Source organism: Cherax quadricarinatus, unplaced genomic scaffold (assembly GCF_038502225.1).
Source record: "Cherax quadricarinatus isolate ZL_2023a unplaced genomic scaffold, ASM3850222v1 Contig2284, whole genome shotgun sequence".
NCBI lineage: Eukaryota > Metazoa > Arthropoda > Malacostraca > Decapoda > Parastacidae > Cherax > Cherax quadricarinatus.
In genome coordinates this window covers 38,084-57,132 of record NW_027197310.1, presented here as the reverse complement: position 1 = coordinate 57,132, position 19,049 = coordinate 38,084, and the positions used below count along the sequence as shown (strand labels likewise).

Below are 19,049 nucleotides of genomic sequence, written 5' to 3'. Positions count from 1 at the left end.
ATATCCCTGAGGTATCCCGGTAATAACTGCTGTTTTTACCCTAATGCTGCAGCCTCATTATTTCCTACAAACACTCATACCTCTATAATCTATCAGTTTAAATTCCTAGACAAGTCATCAATTACCCTCTCGATCGAATTGGCTAATTCACCCACTCCATCCCCAGAGAGATGAACCCCATCCTTTGCACACATATCGCGTTTGCCAAAGAATAGGTCCCAGTTATTAATGAATGGGATTGCAAGTTCCTTGCAGTATCTGTCTAGCCAGCAATTTATACCAATTGCCCTAGACATCCATTCATTGCCCACTCCCTTTCTAGGCAAGATGCTACATATGACTGGGATCCCTCCCTTAGACCTAACTACTTCTATTGCTGACCTGTGCTTATCCAGCAGCTCCTCTCTCCAGCCCTTCCCAATGTTATTACCCCCAGTATTAAGACAGATAATTGGCTTGTTTCCATTACCTGCCATGATATTATCCAGCCTGCTGACTATGTCACCAACACCAGCTCCAGGAAGACACACTCTCTGTCTGACCTTTCTGTCTCTGTTACAAAATGCATGGTCCATATATCTTACCTGAGAATCGCCTAAGTAGTATATCCTTGTCGATCTAGGAACACTGCCGGATTCCAGGATAATGACCATGGAAAAGAATGTGATAATGGGGGGTCTGCATAACCTCAGGGCTGTCAGGGTACAAGTTTAATATGTTTAATCATCCCCCAAGGGGATAGAGAGACTTATTCCTATGCATTACTAAGTAGGAACAGAAGTAGAACAAAGGATTCAGGTCACTGGGTGGCAGATTCCAAGATAATGAGCATGGAAAAAGAAAGTGATACTCGGGGACAGCATAACCTCAGGGCTGTCAGGGTACAAGTTTAATATGTTTAATCATCCCCCAAGGGGATAGACTTATTTCTATGTATTACTAAGTATAAGAAGGTAGATAATGATCACTTCTGACTCCCCAAACTCTATCACTCTGATAGATGGGAGAGGCAGTACAAAGGATTCAGGTGACTGGGTACAAGCTTGCCATCTCCGAGGGAGTTCCCCCCGATCACTGACGCAAGTGCTACTTCTTCCCAACACCTAGTGGTTCAAAGAATGCGGTAATGGAAGACAGCTTAGCCTCGAACTGTCAGAGGACTTAATAACTGGGTGGGGTCACTACGCATCCCCCAAAGGGGATAGAGAAGTTTATTTCCGTGATGGGAGGCTAGTACAAAGGATTCAGGTGGCTGGGTACGACTTAATAATTGGGTGGGGTCTCTGAGGGAGTGTTGCAGCCAGCCTGCTGGTCTAGTTCACTGCTTCTTTCGGGGTCATCGGCGTGATTATCTGGCTGCGCTCGCTCTCCGGGTACATCGGGGGCATCTGTGTGAAAAAAAAGATAATAACCTAATTTTTCAAAGGAGAAAACAAAAGTCTCACTCAGCAAATATATTTATTAGTTAACATTACATTGTTTTATTCCTCCTCTCCCTCAGAACAGCTAGCTTCTAAGAGCATGAAACTACGAGCAGTGGCGATGCTTGACCCTGGGGAAAAAAATCTCTTACGGTGTTTTCTCTTCCCCGCCAAAGATTGCAACTGTCTCTCATCTCTAGTTCCTCTTCTTCTGTACTCCCTTCTTCAGTACTGCTATTAGCTCCCTCGTCTTCCTCCACTTTGTCATCTGTTTTATCTTTAAATAATTTAAACTTTGTTTCTCCGGCATCTGGATGACCATAGGATACAGAGTGATAGGCATCTAAGTAAAAGCGTTTATCATCAAATGAGCTAAGACCTCGTTTCCTAGTGGTGATAGTGGTCATCTGACCTTTTAAATTTCTAATTTGACTATATTGGAAGGTATGTTTAGAACCGTCTTCCAGCACACTTCTAAAGTTATTATGAGTTAATAATTGTTGTTCAGACTGAGGAACTCCTTTCGCAGCGATAGTGTTGTTATTATCTGCTAGCAGGATGCTATACATTTTGGGTTTAATGCAGACTATTTCTGAAATAAGGCGGTCCCCCACCTCACTTTTAAGTAAGCCTAGAGATCCCTTCCTTGAGACATCGTAGAGAGGATGATCTGTGGGGAAATTAGATGTGTCTATCCATTTCCTCAATGGTTCCTTACCGATTTCATCAGTAAGGTTTTTGATGCCCTCTAAACAGGCGATGACACTATCGGTATCTGAATAGATTAGTTTTATTTTGTCTTGGTATGTTTTCTTAAGAATCATATACCAAAAATGGTACAGCTTAAGAGTGAAAATGTTTTTCCCTATGTTGCATATGAAATGTGTAGGGGGAAGTCGACAAGATTCAGCCTGTGTGCAGGGTCATCACGTGACGTCACTGACATAGGGGGAAGTCGACAAGATTCAGCCTGTATGTGTGAGGTCATCACGTGACGTCACTGACCGCCGAGTAAACACGCTTTTTAGTTCATTTAACTTAATGAGAGGAATACTGACGTCACACTTGTTTAGACCTGTAGTAAGAGAGAGCACCATGCCCCATAGGAGGAGTTCATTTGAATGCTTACCCCCAGAGGGGGGGATCCAAAAACTTGATCCGAGGAGATGGAGTCTTTGTATTATCGAGAAAAAATATTGGGGTGGGGGTGAACGTGGGGGAGAGGGGGAACCTCAAAAATTTGATCCGAGGAGATGAAGTCTTTGTATTAACGAGAAAACTTGATCCAAGGAAGTAGAGTCTTTGTATTATTTTGATATCGAGAAAAAAAAATGGGGTTGAAGTGGGAGTCCATTTTGAATGCTTATACCCAGAGGGGGGGGGTATCCAAAAACTTGATCCAAGGAGATCATAAGAAAATGAAATTCGAAAAAAAAAATTGGGATGCAAGTGGGAGTTCATTTGAATGCTTACCCCCAGAGGGGGGAACCCAAAAATTTGATCCGAGGAATTGGAGTCTTTGTATTATCGAGGAAAAAAAATTTGGGGTGGAGGTGAAAGTGGGAGGGGGAACCTCAAAAATTTGATCCGAGGAGATGGAGTCTTGGTATTATCGAGAAAACTTGATTCGAGGAGAGCAAATGAAATTAAAAAAAAAATCGAAAAAAATAGGAAAAAAATTCGGGGCGCGGGGGCGATCCGGACGACGCTGCAGAAGGTGCAGCAGAAGGCACGGGGTGGGGTGCGAGGGGCGCGAGGGGCACGGGCGGATCGCGAGGGCGCAGCGGGGCCGGTGGGTCGGCGCGACGGTCAGGGGGGGGGCGCGGGGGGGGGGGGGGGGGGCGCGGGGGGGGGCGCGGGGGGAGGGGGGGGGCGCGGGTGGGGGCGGGGGGGCGCGGGTGGAGGGCGCGGGTGGGGGTCGTGGGCGGGGGTCGTGGGTGGGGGTCGTGGGCGGGGGTCGTAGGCTGGGGTCGTGGGCGGGCGCGGGTGGGGGGCGAGGTGGTCTCGAGGGGAAGGTGGTCTCGAGGGCGAGGTGGTCTCGAGGGGGGAGGTGGTCTCGAGGGCGAGGTGGTCTCGAGGGCGAGGTCAAGGTCATTAGCACATAGGTGTGAAAAGGACACCGCTCTGTAGAAGGCCTTTTCAGGAGGAGCCATACTGTGGGAGCCATACTGTAGAAGGGATGCCTGAGAGGAGGAGCCACTCTGTAGAAATCATTACTACTTATATCCCTTTCTATTGTATTGAGCCTTTGTCATGGGTCAGACGTTATGTAATACTTTATATATGTATGACTCGATTCTTTTTAAAGTTTATAATTATGGTCTGTACACTGATACCGGTTTGGTGTCAATGCTAAGTTCTTGATGTTAAGTTTTAGTCTGTATGGTATACAGACATATCTAGACGGTTTATGTTTTTTTTCGTATGTTGGTATATGTAAAGCTGTATTGTTAGGGATACATACGTAGATGTTCTAGTAAGATTATGATGTTAGGTTTTGGTTTTTTGATTAATGCGAAGGATGGGATTTAACTGACATAACTTCTTTGTATATTTTATGTTCAAGTGTATTGAGCCTTTGTCAGATGTCATGTTATATGTACAAGTTATATATATGCAAGGTTTTGCATTAATGAATGTGTATATATGTCAATTCATGACCCTGTGACAGTATTTTTTTTTAGTTATGTTCTTGCCGTAAGTTCTTGTTGTATGTTTGGCAGCAATATCTTGCGTGCATATAGGTGCAATCCGTTTGTCAGTTAATTTGATTGAGATCCATACTGTTTCTTTATTTTTATGTTAAACTGTATTGGTTTTAAATAAAAAAAAAATTAAGTTCGGTCTGAGGAAGAAGACCAAGAGGTTGAATTCCTCAGACCGATAGCCTGTTCACCATAAGAAAGAACCCCCTTGAAGAAGTATGCTGGAAATGTATTTAAATAAAATGATTCAGTGCATTCGATAACCCATGCAACAACCTGGATTTTCATGGATTCCTTCCATCAGTCAAATGTTTACTAAATCAGTGAAATCTACTTTTTAAATGGTAAATTACTTGCATATTGACCATATTTGGTCTCAGCTTTAAAACACTAAACAACTAAAAACTCTGACCACTTTAGAATCTATGAGTAATATTTTAGACCGGAGTAGAAAAGTGTATCGAGATTTTGCACAGATAATTGTACAGAGTTCCTCAAACACATCGAACGTTAACTGGGGAGTGAATGTACTAAGATTTATCACGTATTTTCGAATGAAACAAAGGCATCCATTGCCAAAAATGTGCTTCAAACGCTTTCAGCGTAAAAATTACAAGTATCTCACGACTCTTAATATGTTGAAACATGCACTTGTATTACGGAGAATCATGAAAACTTATATTACTCCACATTCTGGTTTGATGGAAAAAAACTTTGAAAATGCATGGAATTACCTCACTGGATGTTATTAATAACCAGTTCTAACAGAAAACAGTTTAGCAAAGTTTATTTTCGGGCAGAGAGAACTCGTAGTGCTTAATAAAAGAACTCTTACATTTAGTCGTGGCTTTCACAGACTGCATAAGAACTTTTAATTATATCGAGAACAAATATTTCTTTACCTATGGCCACATTATATTAAGGCACTGAAGGAGCTTTCTATGCTGAAGAATTAATCGCTCCTTCATTACCCATAATACCTACATTTTGAAGAAAGATGAAAAGATGTTGCATTCAGAGGGTCATTTTAATTGTAATTTTTGAACGTTGAATTCAAATATCCATTAATTGAATGATTAATGTACACCCTTTTTCTAGTCACCCTTCCTTTGTGGTAAATAACTGGAGTAATAACAAAAATGCCTCGGAATTCATAAATGTTATATGACCACCAACGGGTAGAACTTTTCTAATCATATTAAAAATTTGCATAAAATAATTGTTTATGTGCTTTTTTGAGGATGAATCGCGGCCAAGATACCAGAACTGGCGGACGACAGGCGTTTCTCTCAGTGAAGGCAAGTGTATCAGACTGAGAGTCATGGATGGTCAATGGTCTACCCACCACTGCAAAGAAACCAGTCCATTTATCTGCAAATATAAAAGTAGGTGGTTGTTTATATTTATAGTGAAGAGCTAAACCTGTTTGAGAAAGAGCACCATATACTTTTTCCGGTTCTCTTATTTCCATTACTGTATTTTCTGTAAAATCAGTTGACATTGTATATACATCATTCATGCTACAACTTTAACTTTCGATTTTTTTAGTTATTTGTAAGAGAAGGGTTCCACAAATAATTTGTGGAAAATTAAATTTACCTGGATGTAACTCATAAGGTACATACCAGTAAATGGTAACAAAGATAATTATTATTTATCAAAGTTACATAGACAAGTAGGAATTTTGGGACACCTAGGTCACAAAAAATATCCCCCTTCGATACCTACTATAATCTGTATCTCCACAAGTTACTCTAGACCTATATTAATTTCAAATGAAATATACATTACCAGGAATTATGGTAAACATTAATATAAATTTGTGGACTATATTAAAATTAATAAATGATTACATATACACATTTATGTAACAGAAGGAGAATTTATAATCATAAGACTCACTAATTAGTCTGGAGATTATGGTGTGTCATGCTCAAACCCCTCTCTGTCTAACTTTATGAAGAGAACACTGGCCAGAATTCCAAACATAAACATAGACAACTTAGCTGAGGTTCCTGGAGCTGTCCTATCCATCTGCTTAATGTTCACATTATGCAGGACTGCAATTCCAACAATTTTGGCTCCTGTTTGAGAGGTTTTAAGCCCAATATAACCCCTAGAGCGACGAAAATTATGCACATTTCACTAGTGTGCTTGTACCACATTCAAAACAATTGCGTCTTTCCTCTCCAGCGACGCTCACCTATCGCTGGTTATTTATTTACAAATTAGTTTTTATTACCTACAATATTGGCCATCAATTTACATATAAAATACACTGTATTTTCGAAATTATACAGTATTTTCTACACTGCGGCCGGGCAGAGGTCATTGATAAATGACTCAAATTACTCCTTTAGGAGACAATACCTACTGGTTTTGGCTTGAGTGGCTGTTCTCCTAGTAGGTCTTATTACAATTTCATCTTCCTGCATCAACTGGTCAGTGTTACCTTCAATATCACTCGTGTCACTTTCCCTTAGATTTTCATTTACGTTTGATTGAATACCATTTAATTCCAAGGGAATCAATTTATTAATTGTGCATAAACTTTCCTGGCCACGACACAACACTTTTACATTCCAGACGACACCTTGTGCATCTGGGTACAATGTCAATACTTTGCCCAGAGGCCACAATGTTCAATGCATCAATTAACACAATGTCACCTGGTTGAATGTTCTGTCGATTTACTGTCTCTCGCACCATAAAAGTGTTCACGTAGTGTAAAATATTCCTTACGCCACACATTAGACCAATGATCAATTACTTTATTTAACATTTTAAATTTATCACACAACACTGCCGCATCATTGTAATCTTCATCACTTTCCTCAGGATTATCTCTATAGACAGGGGCAGCTTCCAGTTTCCCTCCACATATTAGGTGAGAAGGTGTTAATACATCTGCATCAGGTGTATCATTCATGTATGAGAGAGGCCTATTATTTATCCGATTCTCCACCTCCACTAACACTGCACGGAATTCTTCCAAATTAATTCTCTTATGGTGTAGTACTTTATGGAGACACCTCTTCACTGTGCCTATCAGTCTTTCATACAGCCCCCCTGCCAAGGGGCTCTAGGAGTAATAAATTTCCAGGTACACCCTCGTTGGGTTAACAGAGATTGAACATTGTTACTATTATTTAATTCTATCAAGTGTTGAGCACCCACTACAAAATTTGTGGCATTATCCGAAATCATCAATTTCAGACAGTATCTCCTAGCTGTAAATTTTCGAAACAGCTGTATAAACTGTTCTGCAGACAAGTCCTGAGCCACTTCTAAATGAACTGCCCTTGTAGCAATACAAGTGAACAAGCATATAAACTCTTTCAGTGGAACACCATTTGAAGTACCTGTTAAAATGATTGGACCACTATAGTCCACACCTGTTACATCAAACGGTTTCACTAATTGTACATGCTCCTTTGGCAATGGTGGAGGACCTTGGTACATATAGGATCTGGCATCTACCCAGCGACATATTACACAAAACTTAATTAATCACCCTTTTAACACTTTGCCGTCCTTGTGGAAACCAGAAAGTTTCCCTAATATAATTTAAGGTATCTTGCACCCCACCAAACATTGCATTTTTATGGGCATTTAAAACAATTAAATTTGTTAGATTATGAGTTGTGGGCAGTAAGATAGGGTGTTTAGCATAATCACCCAATTCTGCATTTTGTAACCTACCTCTGCACCTAATTACATTGTTCTCTAAATACAGCCCCAATTTCTCTATTACGGAACCTTTCACAAGTTTTCTTTCCATCATCAATTTATTCTCATTTCCATAGATTTCTTCCTGTACCTTCTTTATCCAATATTCAAGAGGATGTGAAAACTTATATGAGATATTCATCTTGTTTAGAAATTTAAACAACAACTTAGTTACATTGATTAGTTTGGGTAAAGAAGAATGCCTATTTATATCAATGGCTAAGGAAGGACAAACTATTGGAGCGGTGGTCACAGTAATTTCAACAGGCGCAGTATACACCTTTTGTACAAGCCAATTAGCTTTATTTACCAGCCAGCTCGGTCTTTTAAAACATGATACAGCGTTTACAAATTTAGCATAAGATAAACCTCGAGACAAGAAATCAGCTGGATTCTCCTCACCAGGTATATGATTAAGCATTAACATATGCTGACCCAAACTATTATACTTCTCTTGCATCTGATTAATTTCAGGGACTCTGTTTTGTACGTACACAATCTTACTGTTTCCATTACGAATCTATTGTAAGGATACCTCATTATCAGATCAAATTACAGTGTCGCTAATATTTATCTCCTGCATTTTTTTCTTATATAATTATCTAATTTGACACCTACATAAATGGCTGTTAATTCCAACTGAGATAAGGTACGTAATTTAATTGGAGACACTTTAGCCTTAGACATAACAAGAGAAATAACACTATTACATTGAAGGTAACCAACTGCTCCATTCGCCAAATTTGAAGCATCAAAAAATGTGAAGTATATTTTTCCCATCTGGATTGGCCACCTGGCATGGGAGCTCTAACATTGCAATTTTTTTATAATCACCAATTAATTCATCCCACCTGTTAATGAATTTCTCAGGTAGAGTTTCATCCCAAGCACATTTAAGCTTCCATGCTTCTTGTATTAATAATTTCGTTCTAATAGTAAGGGGTGACACTAAACCTAGTGGATCAAAACATTTGGGAACTTCAGCAAGCAAGACTCTCTTAGTTAATTTATTGGGCATATTGTAATTATTAGGTTTTAACATTAACAAATCTCTCTCAGTATCCCAAGTTAATCCCAATACATTACTACATTTTTGTACTTCATCTCCAGGGTAATCTTTACTTATTTTGCCATTTAATTTGGACGAATTACTATCCCATTCCCTCAGAGGCATATTTGCACTTTGCATTACTTTATTAGCCTCGCAATAGGTCATTAACAGTTCCTGTTCAGTTGACGTCACACCCAGGAAATTGTCCACATAAAATTGTTTGCTTATTGCTTTACTCAATGGACTTCCCATACTTTTAAGGTGTGCTTTTATCGTCGCTTGAAGTAGGAATGGGCTGGATGTAGCACCAAATAATATGCAAAAGGTTTTCAGAGGACTAAGTGGGTCACTAGGATTCTCAGGCCATAAGAAGCGGGTACAATCCCGGTCAGCCTCTTGTAAACCCACTCTTAGGAAAGCTTTACTTATGTCAGCCATAAAGGCATAATTCTTCACCCTGAAATTTAATAAGATATCTCCTAATTCTTCCGCCAACGACGGACCTGTCATCAAACAGTCATTTAAACTAGGTACATTTTCCTTACTCCTGGCACTACAATTAAACACAGTCCTCAAAGGAGTGGTCTTAGAATCCTTCTTCACTCTGTGATGTGGCAAATAGTGACCATAAATTTTGGCTTGCTCAGGAGGTACCTCTTCTGTAAATTTATTAATCAATTGTTCAGTAATTATATAAGCAGTCAACAATTCTGGTGTCTTACTCTGTTCGCGGAGCTGAGCCTTAATTGTCCATATGCCATTCTGTAATTAGTGGGCAATTCTGGATGGTTCAGTCTCCACAGAAGTCGTACCCAGTATTGCACAGATTCAAATTTTACATCTCTCAGGTATTGTTCCTGAGTAAAAGAATCGTCTGGAATTTCTTCATTTACATTTATTTCATTGCTGTCTAATTCCCACAATTTATGCACTGGCTCAACACCATCCTCTATGGAAGAATTATACTGGGACACGATTTCATGAGTAAGACACACAGTGATAGTATTTATATTTTTCTCTAGTCATGCATTATTATTACGAGGAATCCTACCATACATTACGTGGCCTCCTGCAGTCTTTAAAAGGGTGACACCACATTTCTTTACCATACCCTTTACAAAGGAGGCATAATAGTCACTACCTATCAAAATATTTATTGGGACTACAGAATCATCATTTACACTAGAAGGTGCTAAATTTACATTATGTGAAAGTCTTTCTGTAGTTTTACTAAGCCCTGCTGCAGATATTTTCTCTGGAAGTCTATCTACAATTACTGCATTAACACGTTTTTTCTCATTGCCCAACCTGACAGTTACATAAACCGTGTCATACAATTGAGCCCTTTTATCTGAGAGAAAACCAGATAATTTTAGAGTTGTAGGATCGCCCATTTGTACTTTCATACCATTAAGACATTTACATTTAATAAAAGTACGTTGGGATCCCTGGTCTAATAATGCAGTTACATTTTTTGATTTATGCCTTTTATCATCAATTTTTACCTGTAACACAGGTAAGGCTACTTCAGCAAAACCATCATTATTAACATTAGCAGCAATTTTTACATTAGCCACTGTTGTGTCAGGATTGTCAACGTTATCATTATTATCAACATTATCATATAGACCCTTAAACATGAATATATGTTGTCTTCCTTTGTGACATTGATAACAGTTGTTTAATTTAACATGACAATCCTTTACATTGTGATTACCTAGACACTTGATACATCTGTCAAGTTCCTCCAATCTTTCAACTTTATCATTCCATGAATTGTATGCATTGCAATTCTTAGAAAAATGAGTACCCTTAATAAGAGACGATCTCTCTTTTCTTTTACTGTTTTCTTATTAACTGGGCTACTCTTATGAGGTTATTTATTCTTCTTACCTTGTGGAGAATCATTATTTCTGATTCCTGCTACTTGATATGTACCTATGCAACTCTTATTAGTAGATGAATTCTGATTATTAACTTGACAGATACCTCAGAGTTATTATGTATTGTTTCTTTAAAATGAGTTGGTTGGCTGGTCTGCAACTGAACAATTAATCTTTGCAGACCTAGTCTTATTTCCTCCAGACCAAAATAACCTTTGTGATTCTTGTTCGAGAGTCATTCAAGTGTTTTACAGATTAATTTATTCTGTACAATGACACTCAATAACCAGTCTGATTCCTTCAGATTATATTTATTACTAAACTGCTGTAAATCTTTTTAAGAGTGATCTGGAGTTTTTAAATTAACAATGATAGTAACTAGATCCAACCTACTTTGTTCTATATTACCGTAAGTGACCTTCAACAAGTCAACTGCTGCTTCATTGTAAGAATCATCTACATTGGGAAAGGCTTATATGTGCATGTGATCATCTCCTCTTATCTGCCCTTTGAGGTAAAATAATTTAGTTACTCATGCTAGGTCACTCCTATCATGCACAGCTGCTTTAAAAATTGACCAAAACTCCTCCCAATTTTCTCCAGGATTAAATACAGGTAAGCATAATTCTGGGAGTTTTGGCAAAGACATCTTATTTGTTGGAATAGATTGATTAACTGCCTGGTTTACACTTTTTAATTTCTTCAAAGCCTGACTTTTGCAAGAAAGAATTTTGTCTTCTAATTCGTAATACTGGTTAATCATAAGATCCATTTCGGTCTCGTCTGTATAATTTACTAACAAATCTCCTTCATATTTTTTATAATATAATTTGTATGAATCATATCTATTCCCTAAAGCATCTAAATATAATTTTGAATCATCAGTATTCACAGTTTCTTGATTCATTAATTCCAAGCATCTATTGTATGCCTTGGTTACATGACCCTTTTAGCCTGCAATGATAATTTTTTTTTTTTGCTCTAAATTCCATGTGTTTGTCATCTACAATAATTTCCTCATTTTCACCCATGATGCAATGTATTAAATACAACTTAATTAATAACAATGATTATGTACTTAATTATGCACTATAAAGGTAAATATTGCAACTTTTGAATAAATCCTAGCTACTTGAGCTTAGTAATTACATGTAAGAAAATTATAATATAAATTTTAAATGCATTAATATGAATCTTAGCCAGACATGGCTTAGCAAAATTAATATTATACAAATAAACTAATATAAATCTTTGCCAGAATTTGGCTTAGCAAAATTAATATTATACACACTAATATAAATCCTAGCCAGGATTTGGCTTATCAAATTTAGTATTGTAATAATTATAATCCACTACACATTAGTGGATTATATAATATTACATAATTATTAAGTAATTAATTCACTAATTAATGACTTCACTAATTACATCCAGTTCGATCAAGGACCAACGAACAACTAATTTGTGGAAAATTAAATTTATCTGGATGTAACTCATAAGATATATACCAGTAAATGGTAACAAAGATAATTATTATTTATCAAAGTTACATAGACAAGTAGGAGTTTTGGGATACCTAGGTCAAAAAAATATCCCCCTTCGATACCTACTATAATCTCTATCTCCACAAGTTGCTCTAGACCTATATTAATTTCAAATGAAATATGCATTACCAGGAATTATGGTAAACATTAATACAAATTTTGGACTGTTTATTAAAATTAGTAAATGATTACAAATACACATTATGTAACAGATGGAGAATTTATAATCATAAGACTCACCAATTAGTCTGGAGATTATGGTGTGTCATGCTCAAACCCCCCTCTACCTAAATTTATGAAGAGAGCACTAGCCAGAATTCCAAACATAAACATAGACTGATGAAGAGGATTGGGTACCACCAGAACCCTTCTATGTATACTGAAAAAATCATCGCCCCCAATTAGGGAGACATCTTATATAACTTTCTAATGTAAAAATTATGCTATTTACTATGGCTGGACACCACCTGTAAGAAGCCATTGTAACGAACTTTATAAACTGGCCAGAAAATTATTGCCTTCCTTGTCGCATAAATATCCGTTGTGCAATCGCAAAAGAAAAAAAAAAAAGCAATTGCAACCTGTATAATTACTACGAATTCAGAGTCATGTACTTATATATCTGTTATATCTATGTGACTCTGATGGGTTAGTCTTATACCCATTAAATATATTATCATTTCACATACACTTTTTAAATTGCACCAAAGTGGTTGGGCCACTTACCTTTTATATCCTACCTCTCTTCCCCCTCCCACCCTTTTCCAATATTTCTATCCTTACCCATCCTTCTTCCTTCCCCATCTCACCAAAGCTCTGGTCTGAACAAGAACAAGAACAAGAACATAGACAACTTAGCTGATGTTCCTGGAAATCCAACAATTTCGGCTCCTATTTGAGAGGTTTCAAGCCCCATATAACCTCTAGAGCAACGAAAATTATGCACATTTCACTAGTGTGCTTGTACCACATTCAAAACAATTTAGTCTCTCCTCTCCAGCGACGCTCACCCATCGCTGGTTCTTTATTTATTTACAAATTAATTTTTATTACCTACAATATAGGCCATCAATTTACATATAAAATTCACTGTATTTTCGAAAATATACAGTATTTTCTACATAATTTATAATGAAGCTGCAGGTCATAATACGTTCAGACTATGCCTGAAAATAACCCTGTGGAAGAGTAGGAGTACGATGAGTTCAGAAATGTGCATACACGAAGTTTTAGGTTCATGTCACATCCATATTTTCTTCAAGTTCAAGCTTTATCTATTTTGACATTTCTAATTATATTGACACTAGCTTTGCAGTAGCAAGAGCTAGCCAGCTCTCCATTTGTATTTATGATGATAGTAGAATGTGACTGGAGAAAACATGTAGTTCACATTACACATAGAGAAAGACACCTGAAAGACAGTCACATTCAAATAGTGATTTATATAGCTCAGTGGCAGAGCTCTTGATTTGAGCAAAAACCCTTGAGACTAATTCCTCTCCTGCTTTATTTACTTTTTTTGCGACTTCCTAGAACATAGACTGTGACTTTCAAGGGACAACAGCAAACTCTAAACTTACAACATTGATGACGGAAGATGGCAGTAATAATGTAGGTGAAATTTCATATGGTGGTGAAGGTATAACGGCCCTTTTGAACCCTCAAAGAGTAATTGAAACTACTACACCTTTTTATGAAAAGAATATATAGAATAAGTTATAAGAATTTGATTGATATACAAAAATGTGAAACATGAATGATCGTAACTGATTCACAATGAAAAATAAAATAAATTTCATGAAGTCACGCCAATAATACACAGACTGATGGAATTCCGATGTGCCGAAGGATGTGGCAAGCAGCTCTCAGAATTCATGATGTGTGGACAAGAAGCCTATATAAGAAGAGTTAATCAGTAGTGGGAGTGACTGGTATAAACTTCAGCCCAAGACTAAATACAGATGCCAGTGGTTGTTTAACAGACGTTATAGGCTGTCTGGGTAACTGATAGAAGTTTACTGCAAGGCGTTGATGACCACAGACGATCAAATACGAAGGCAAAGTGTCACATCGCAATGTTCAGTTAAAGATGAGGTAAAGTTTTTGATCAATTGCCCAATCAACCTGCCCACCTTGTCTCGCGTGACAGTCTGATCAACAGGATCAATAGTCACTCACAAGGCAGAAGGCCTTTAAAAGAAATGGCGAAGACTATGAAAAATTACGTTAAATTACGCAAGTTAAATCGGTCTGGTACATAACAAAACAATAGACAAAAGTGGAACTATTTTTTCTTATAGACTTGATGTGTGCCAAAAGCCAAGAAACGTCAACTAGCCAGGAGAGTCACATGTTAACTCCCACCAGGTGGAGTAAGGGGAAGTGGAGGTAATGCTGTGTGCCCAATGCCTAACAAGCATTCAGCTAATTACAGCACCACAACTCATTCATGCTTCCTCACTTATCTAACGAACTATTCCCTCACAGGAACTCTAAAGAATTCTCTCAATAAAGTCACCTATTCGAGCATAAGTTATAAAAAGAAAAATGATACTATCTTTGCATAACGGTCTTTCTTGTCATGTAGACGAATGCAGTGATGTTACGTGTACCTGTTACAATATGAATATCTTTATACTAATGCAAATTTAGTGTATTTTAAGTGTAAGCATTCATTCGTTGATAACCCTTGGTAGAGGTCAGACGTCAGCAACAGCACTCGCACCAGTTGGTAGCTCTTAGTAATTTTCGCATGATGGCGCAAGCCACAGGGAGGGGAACCAACACTGTGTGCATTGAGATCTTGAAAGACACGATGTACAACTAGAAAATCCATTCTGTTGCTTGCCAGCTTGAGCGACACCTGTGGTATCAACAATGAAGACCTGTATGGCGTTGCATTGAACGGCTCGACGAGGATATTTGTGAAGTTTGTGACGGTGAAGAACTACGACAAGATGGTGGAGAAGCGCCAGGAAGTGTGCATGATTGTTAATCCAGATTTGGAGGCATGGATGAAAGATGTATCCAAGTACATACTACACTTGGGTAAAGTTAGGGAATGTGCCTTTTGAGGCTGATGAGGAGGATATACGTGCGGCATTTGAAGTATATGGCATTATACATTTAGCAACAATGGGACGGTGGAATGAGGGTATGTATGCTGGCATATGTGAGGGCACATTTGCCCTTAAAATGACTCTGCAAAGATCCATACCGTCTTATATGGTGTTGAGTGATTTCAGGACGCAGATATATGTCTCATATGCGAGACAGAGGTGCACATGTAGACTGTGCGGGGCCTATGAACATATGGCTGCTCAGTGCCCTGAGCGAGCAGTGTCTGAGACTCGCGGTGCAGGGAAGGGGGTGGCGAGGGATAGTTTGGTGATGAATCAGATTCCAGGACGGAATTCTGAGGCTCAAAAGACATGGAGTGAGATGGTAGAGGGTCATTTATAGGAGTGTGTAACTCTACCGGAGGTTACACAGGTCAGTGAGGTCATCAGATTGGAGGATGAGGCGGGTCCAGAGGAATTGGGTACCGGTGTGTCGGATGCAATAAACTCTGTTACAAAGTTTACAGGATCATCATAATGAGCAATGAAGTCAACATAATGTACAGGATGGAGAACCTGTGGAGGAGGGCAGGATATGTGAAGTTGGTAATGAGGGTAGCAGACAAGAGATGTCACTGAGGGTATGTGAGACGGAGGTTGAGGTGCACAGGGAGTAGGGTGTCGATGAGGACATGCAAATATCAGGCGAATCTCGTAAAAGAGAGGCTGGTGCATCTGACAGTGATGATGTCCTGACACCGGCCCAGAGACCGGGTAAAAAACCATTGGTGGTAGTGCCACTTAAAGTCACAGGGGTGGGGGGAAGGGGCAAGGAAAAGGTGAGGCTAGAAAAAGAGATAGTGATAAGTATAGTGAGCAAAGGCGTAAGGAGAAACATGGTCTCAGGTTGAAAGGTAAGCCCCTGATAAGAACATAAGAAAGAAGGAACACTGCAACAGGCCTCCTAACCCATGCGGAGCAGGTCCATGTCCCCCCCCTGGATTAGACCAATGACCCACCCCCCAGATTATCCCAATGACCCACCCAGTCTGATCATCTCCACTCAAGGATGGAGCACTGCACCAGACCCAGCAGCACAAGCTAGTCAGGTTCAACTCACACCCACCCACACCCACTCACGTATTTATCTAACATTTTTTTAAAACTACACAACGTTTTAGCCTCAATAACTGTATTCGGGAGTTTGTTCCGCTCATCCACAACTCTATTAGCAAACCAGTGCTTTCCTATATCCTTCCTGAATCTGAATTTTTCCAACTTGAAACCATTGCTGTGAGTCCTGTCTTGGCTGGATATTTTCAGCACGCTATTTACATCCCCTTTGTTTATTCCTGTTTTCAATTTATACACCTCGATCATATCCCTCCTAATTCTACGCCTTTCGAGAAAGTGCAGATTCAGGGCCCTCAGTCTATCCTCTTAGGGAAGATTTCTGATACATGGGATCATCTTTGTCATCCTCCTTTGTACGTTTTCCATAGCATTTATATCCATTCTGTAATACAGTGATCAGAACTGAGCAGCATAGCCTGAATGAGGCCTAACCAAGGATATATAGAGTTGAAGAACAACCTGAGGACTTCTATTATTTATGCTTCTAGATATGAAGCCAAGAATATTGTTAGCTTTATTGTGAACACTAAAGGGTTAGTCTTTGAATCGCTTGCGACCTTAGCCTCAAAATCCCTTTTTGCTTTTCTTATTCCTTTTTTTATTTTTCTCTTTCAGTGAATATATTGATTTCTTAACTGCCCATCCCCTCTTTTCATACGCCTATATATGCCTCTCTTTTGACCAATGAGATGTTTTAATCTAGTGTTCATCCATTTGGGATCATTTTTGTTAGATCTAATTTCCCTACTCGGAACAAAAGTTCTCTGGGCAGCTAGAACTATGCTCTGAAAAAAGTCATATTGGCAATCAAGATCACCTACCTGACCCATAGTCAGGACATCCAAATTTAGTCCACCTAGGTAATTTTTCAGTCCCATGAAATCGGCCAAGCAAAAATCTGGGACAGAGATTTGATTGCAGTTACCTGTGTAATTCCATGATATGTTGAAGCTAAGTGATTTGTGATCACTTTCCCCAAGCTCATCATTAACCTCAAGATTATTAATTAGTGAATTTTTGTTGGCAAGAACCAAGTCAAGCAGACTGTTTCCTCTAGTTGCTTCTGTCACAACCTGTTCTAAAAAGCATTCCTGAACCATATCAAGAAAGACACTAGACACAAGATTTCTTGTCATACTGTTCCAATCAATTTGTCTGATGTTAAAATCTACCATTATAACAACATTTTCATATCTAGATGCCTTATGAATATCGTCCCATAACAGCTTACTGCCCTCCTTATTAAGGTATGGGGGCCTATGAATCACACCCAAAATTAATATGTCACGTCCCTCGAGAAACTGTAGCCAAACAGATTCTGTGTTCGATGTTTCTAATCTTATATCATGTTTAATTAAGACAGCAATTTAAATTTTCTCTGACATACATCGCCAAACCACCACCCTTCCTGTTGACCCTATCAGTGTGGAATAGTTTATAACCCTGTATGTTGCATTCAGAAGGCATTACTCTATCTTTCAGGTTGAACCAGGTCTCTGTTATACCAATATTATCTATACTGTATTACCTACACTTGCAAGTAATCTTAGCTCATCTATCTTATTTCTTAGACTCCTATTATTTGTATAGTAAACCTGAAGGGAGCTAGTCACTCGTTGCCCTCTACTATCTCTCTTTGTTTGTTGATCAATTGATTTGCCATTACTAACAACTTTATTTTGAATATTGTCTTTTAAACATATCTCTGAGGTATCCCGGTAATAACTGCTGTTTTTAACCCTAATGCTGCAGCCTGATTGTTTCCGACAAACACCCATACCTCTGTAATCTATCAGTTTAAATTCCTAGACAAATCATCAATTACCCTCTCAATCGAATTGGCTAATTCACCCACTCCATCCCCAGAGAGATGAACCCCATCCCTTGCACACATATCACATTTGCCAAAGAATAGGTCCCAGTTATCAATGAATGGGATTGCAAGTTCCTTGCAGTACCTGTCTAGCAAGCAATTCATGCTAATTGCCCTAGACATCCATTCATTGCCCACTCCCTTTCAAGGCAAGATGCTACATATGACTTGGAGCCCTCCCTTAGACCAGTGTCATTACCCCTAGCACTAAGACAGATAATGGGCTTGTTTCCATTACCTGCCATAATATTATCCAACCTGCTGACTATGTCACCAACACCAGCTCCTGGAAGGCACACTCTCTGTCTGACCTTTTTGTCTCTATTACAAAATGCACGGTCCATATATCTTACCTGAGAATCGCCTACTATTAGCAAGGGAATCAGTGGTACCTTCAACCTCACTAACCACTGAAGTACACTCGTCTTGGAGAACAGAGAATCGATTTCCTGCCTTCACATCTTCTCTATGAACTCTCCTCATCTTCCTTCTTCCTGAACTGTGAACCACTTGCCACTTAATGTTGCTGCCACCATCACTGCTGGTGACCATTCCTACCTTACCTTCTCACTCTCACTCTCAAACTCATCTGTGCGAAACTTCAGCCTCCTATTTTCTTCCTATTTTCTGCCTATATAACCGCCAGTCTT

The 19,049-nt window shown here is 38.8% G+C and overlaps 1 protein-coding gene across 1 annotated transcript in view; it reads left to right on the top strand.

The window, feature by feature from the left end:
• Window positions 1-14,422: 14,422 nt before the first annotated feature.
• Window positions 14,423-19,049, top strand: part of LOC128706355 (platelet-derived growth factor receptor alpha-like) — a gene marked incomplete at its 3' end in the record, with an annotated part of 38,692 nt that continues 34,065 nt past the window's right edge. Inside the window, exons 1-2 of the mRNA XM_070081308.1 lie at window positions 14,423-14,427; window positions 15,185-15,381. Coding sequence (XP_069937409.1) covers window positions 14,423-14,427; window positions 15,185-15,381 — 202 coding nt within the window. The remainder of the gene's footprint in view (window positions 14,428-15,184; window positions 15,382-19,049) is intronic.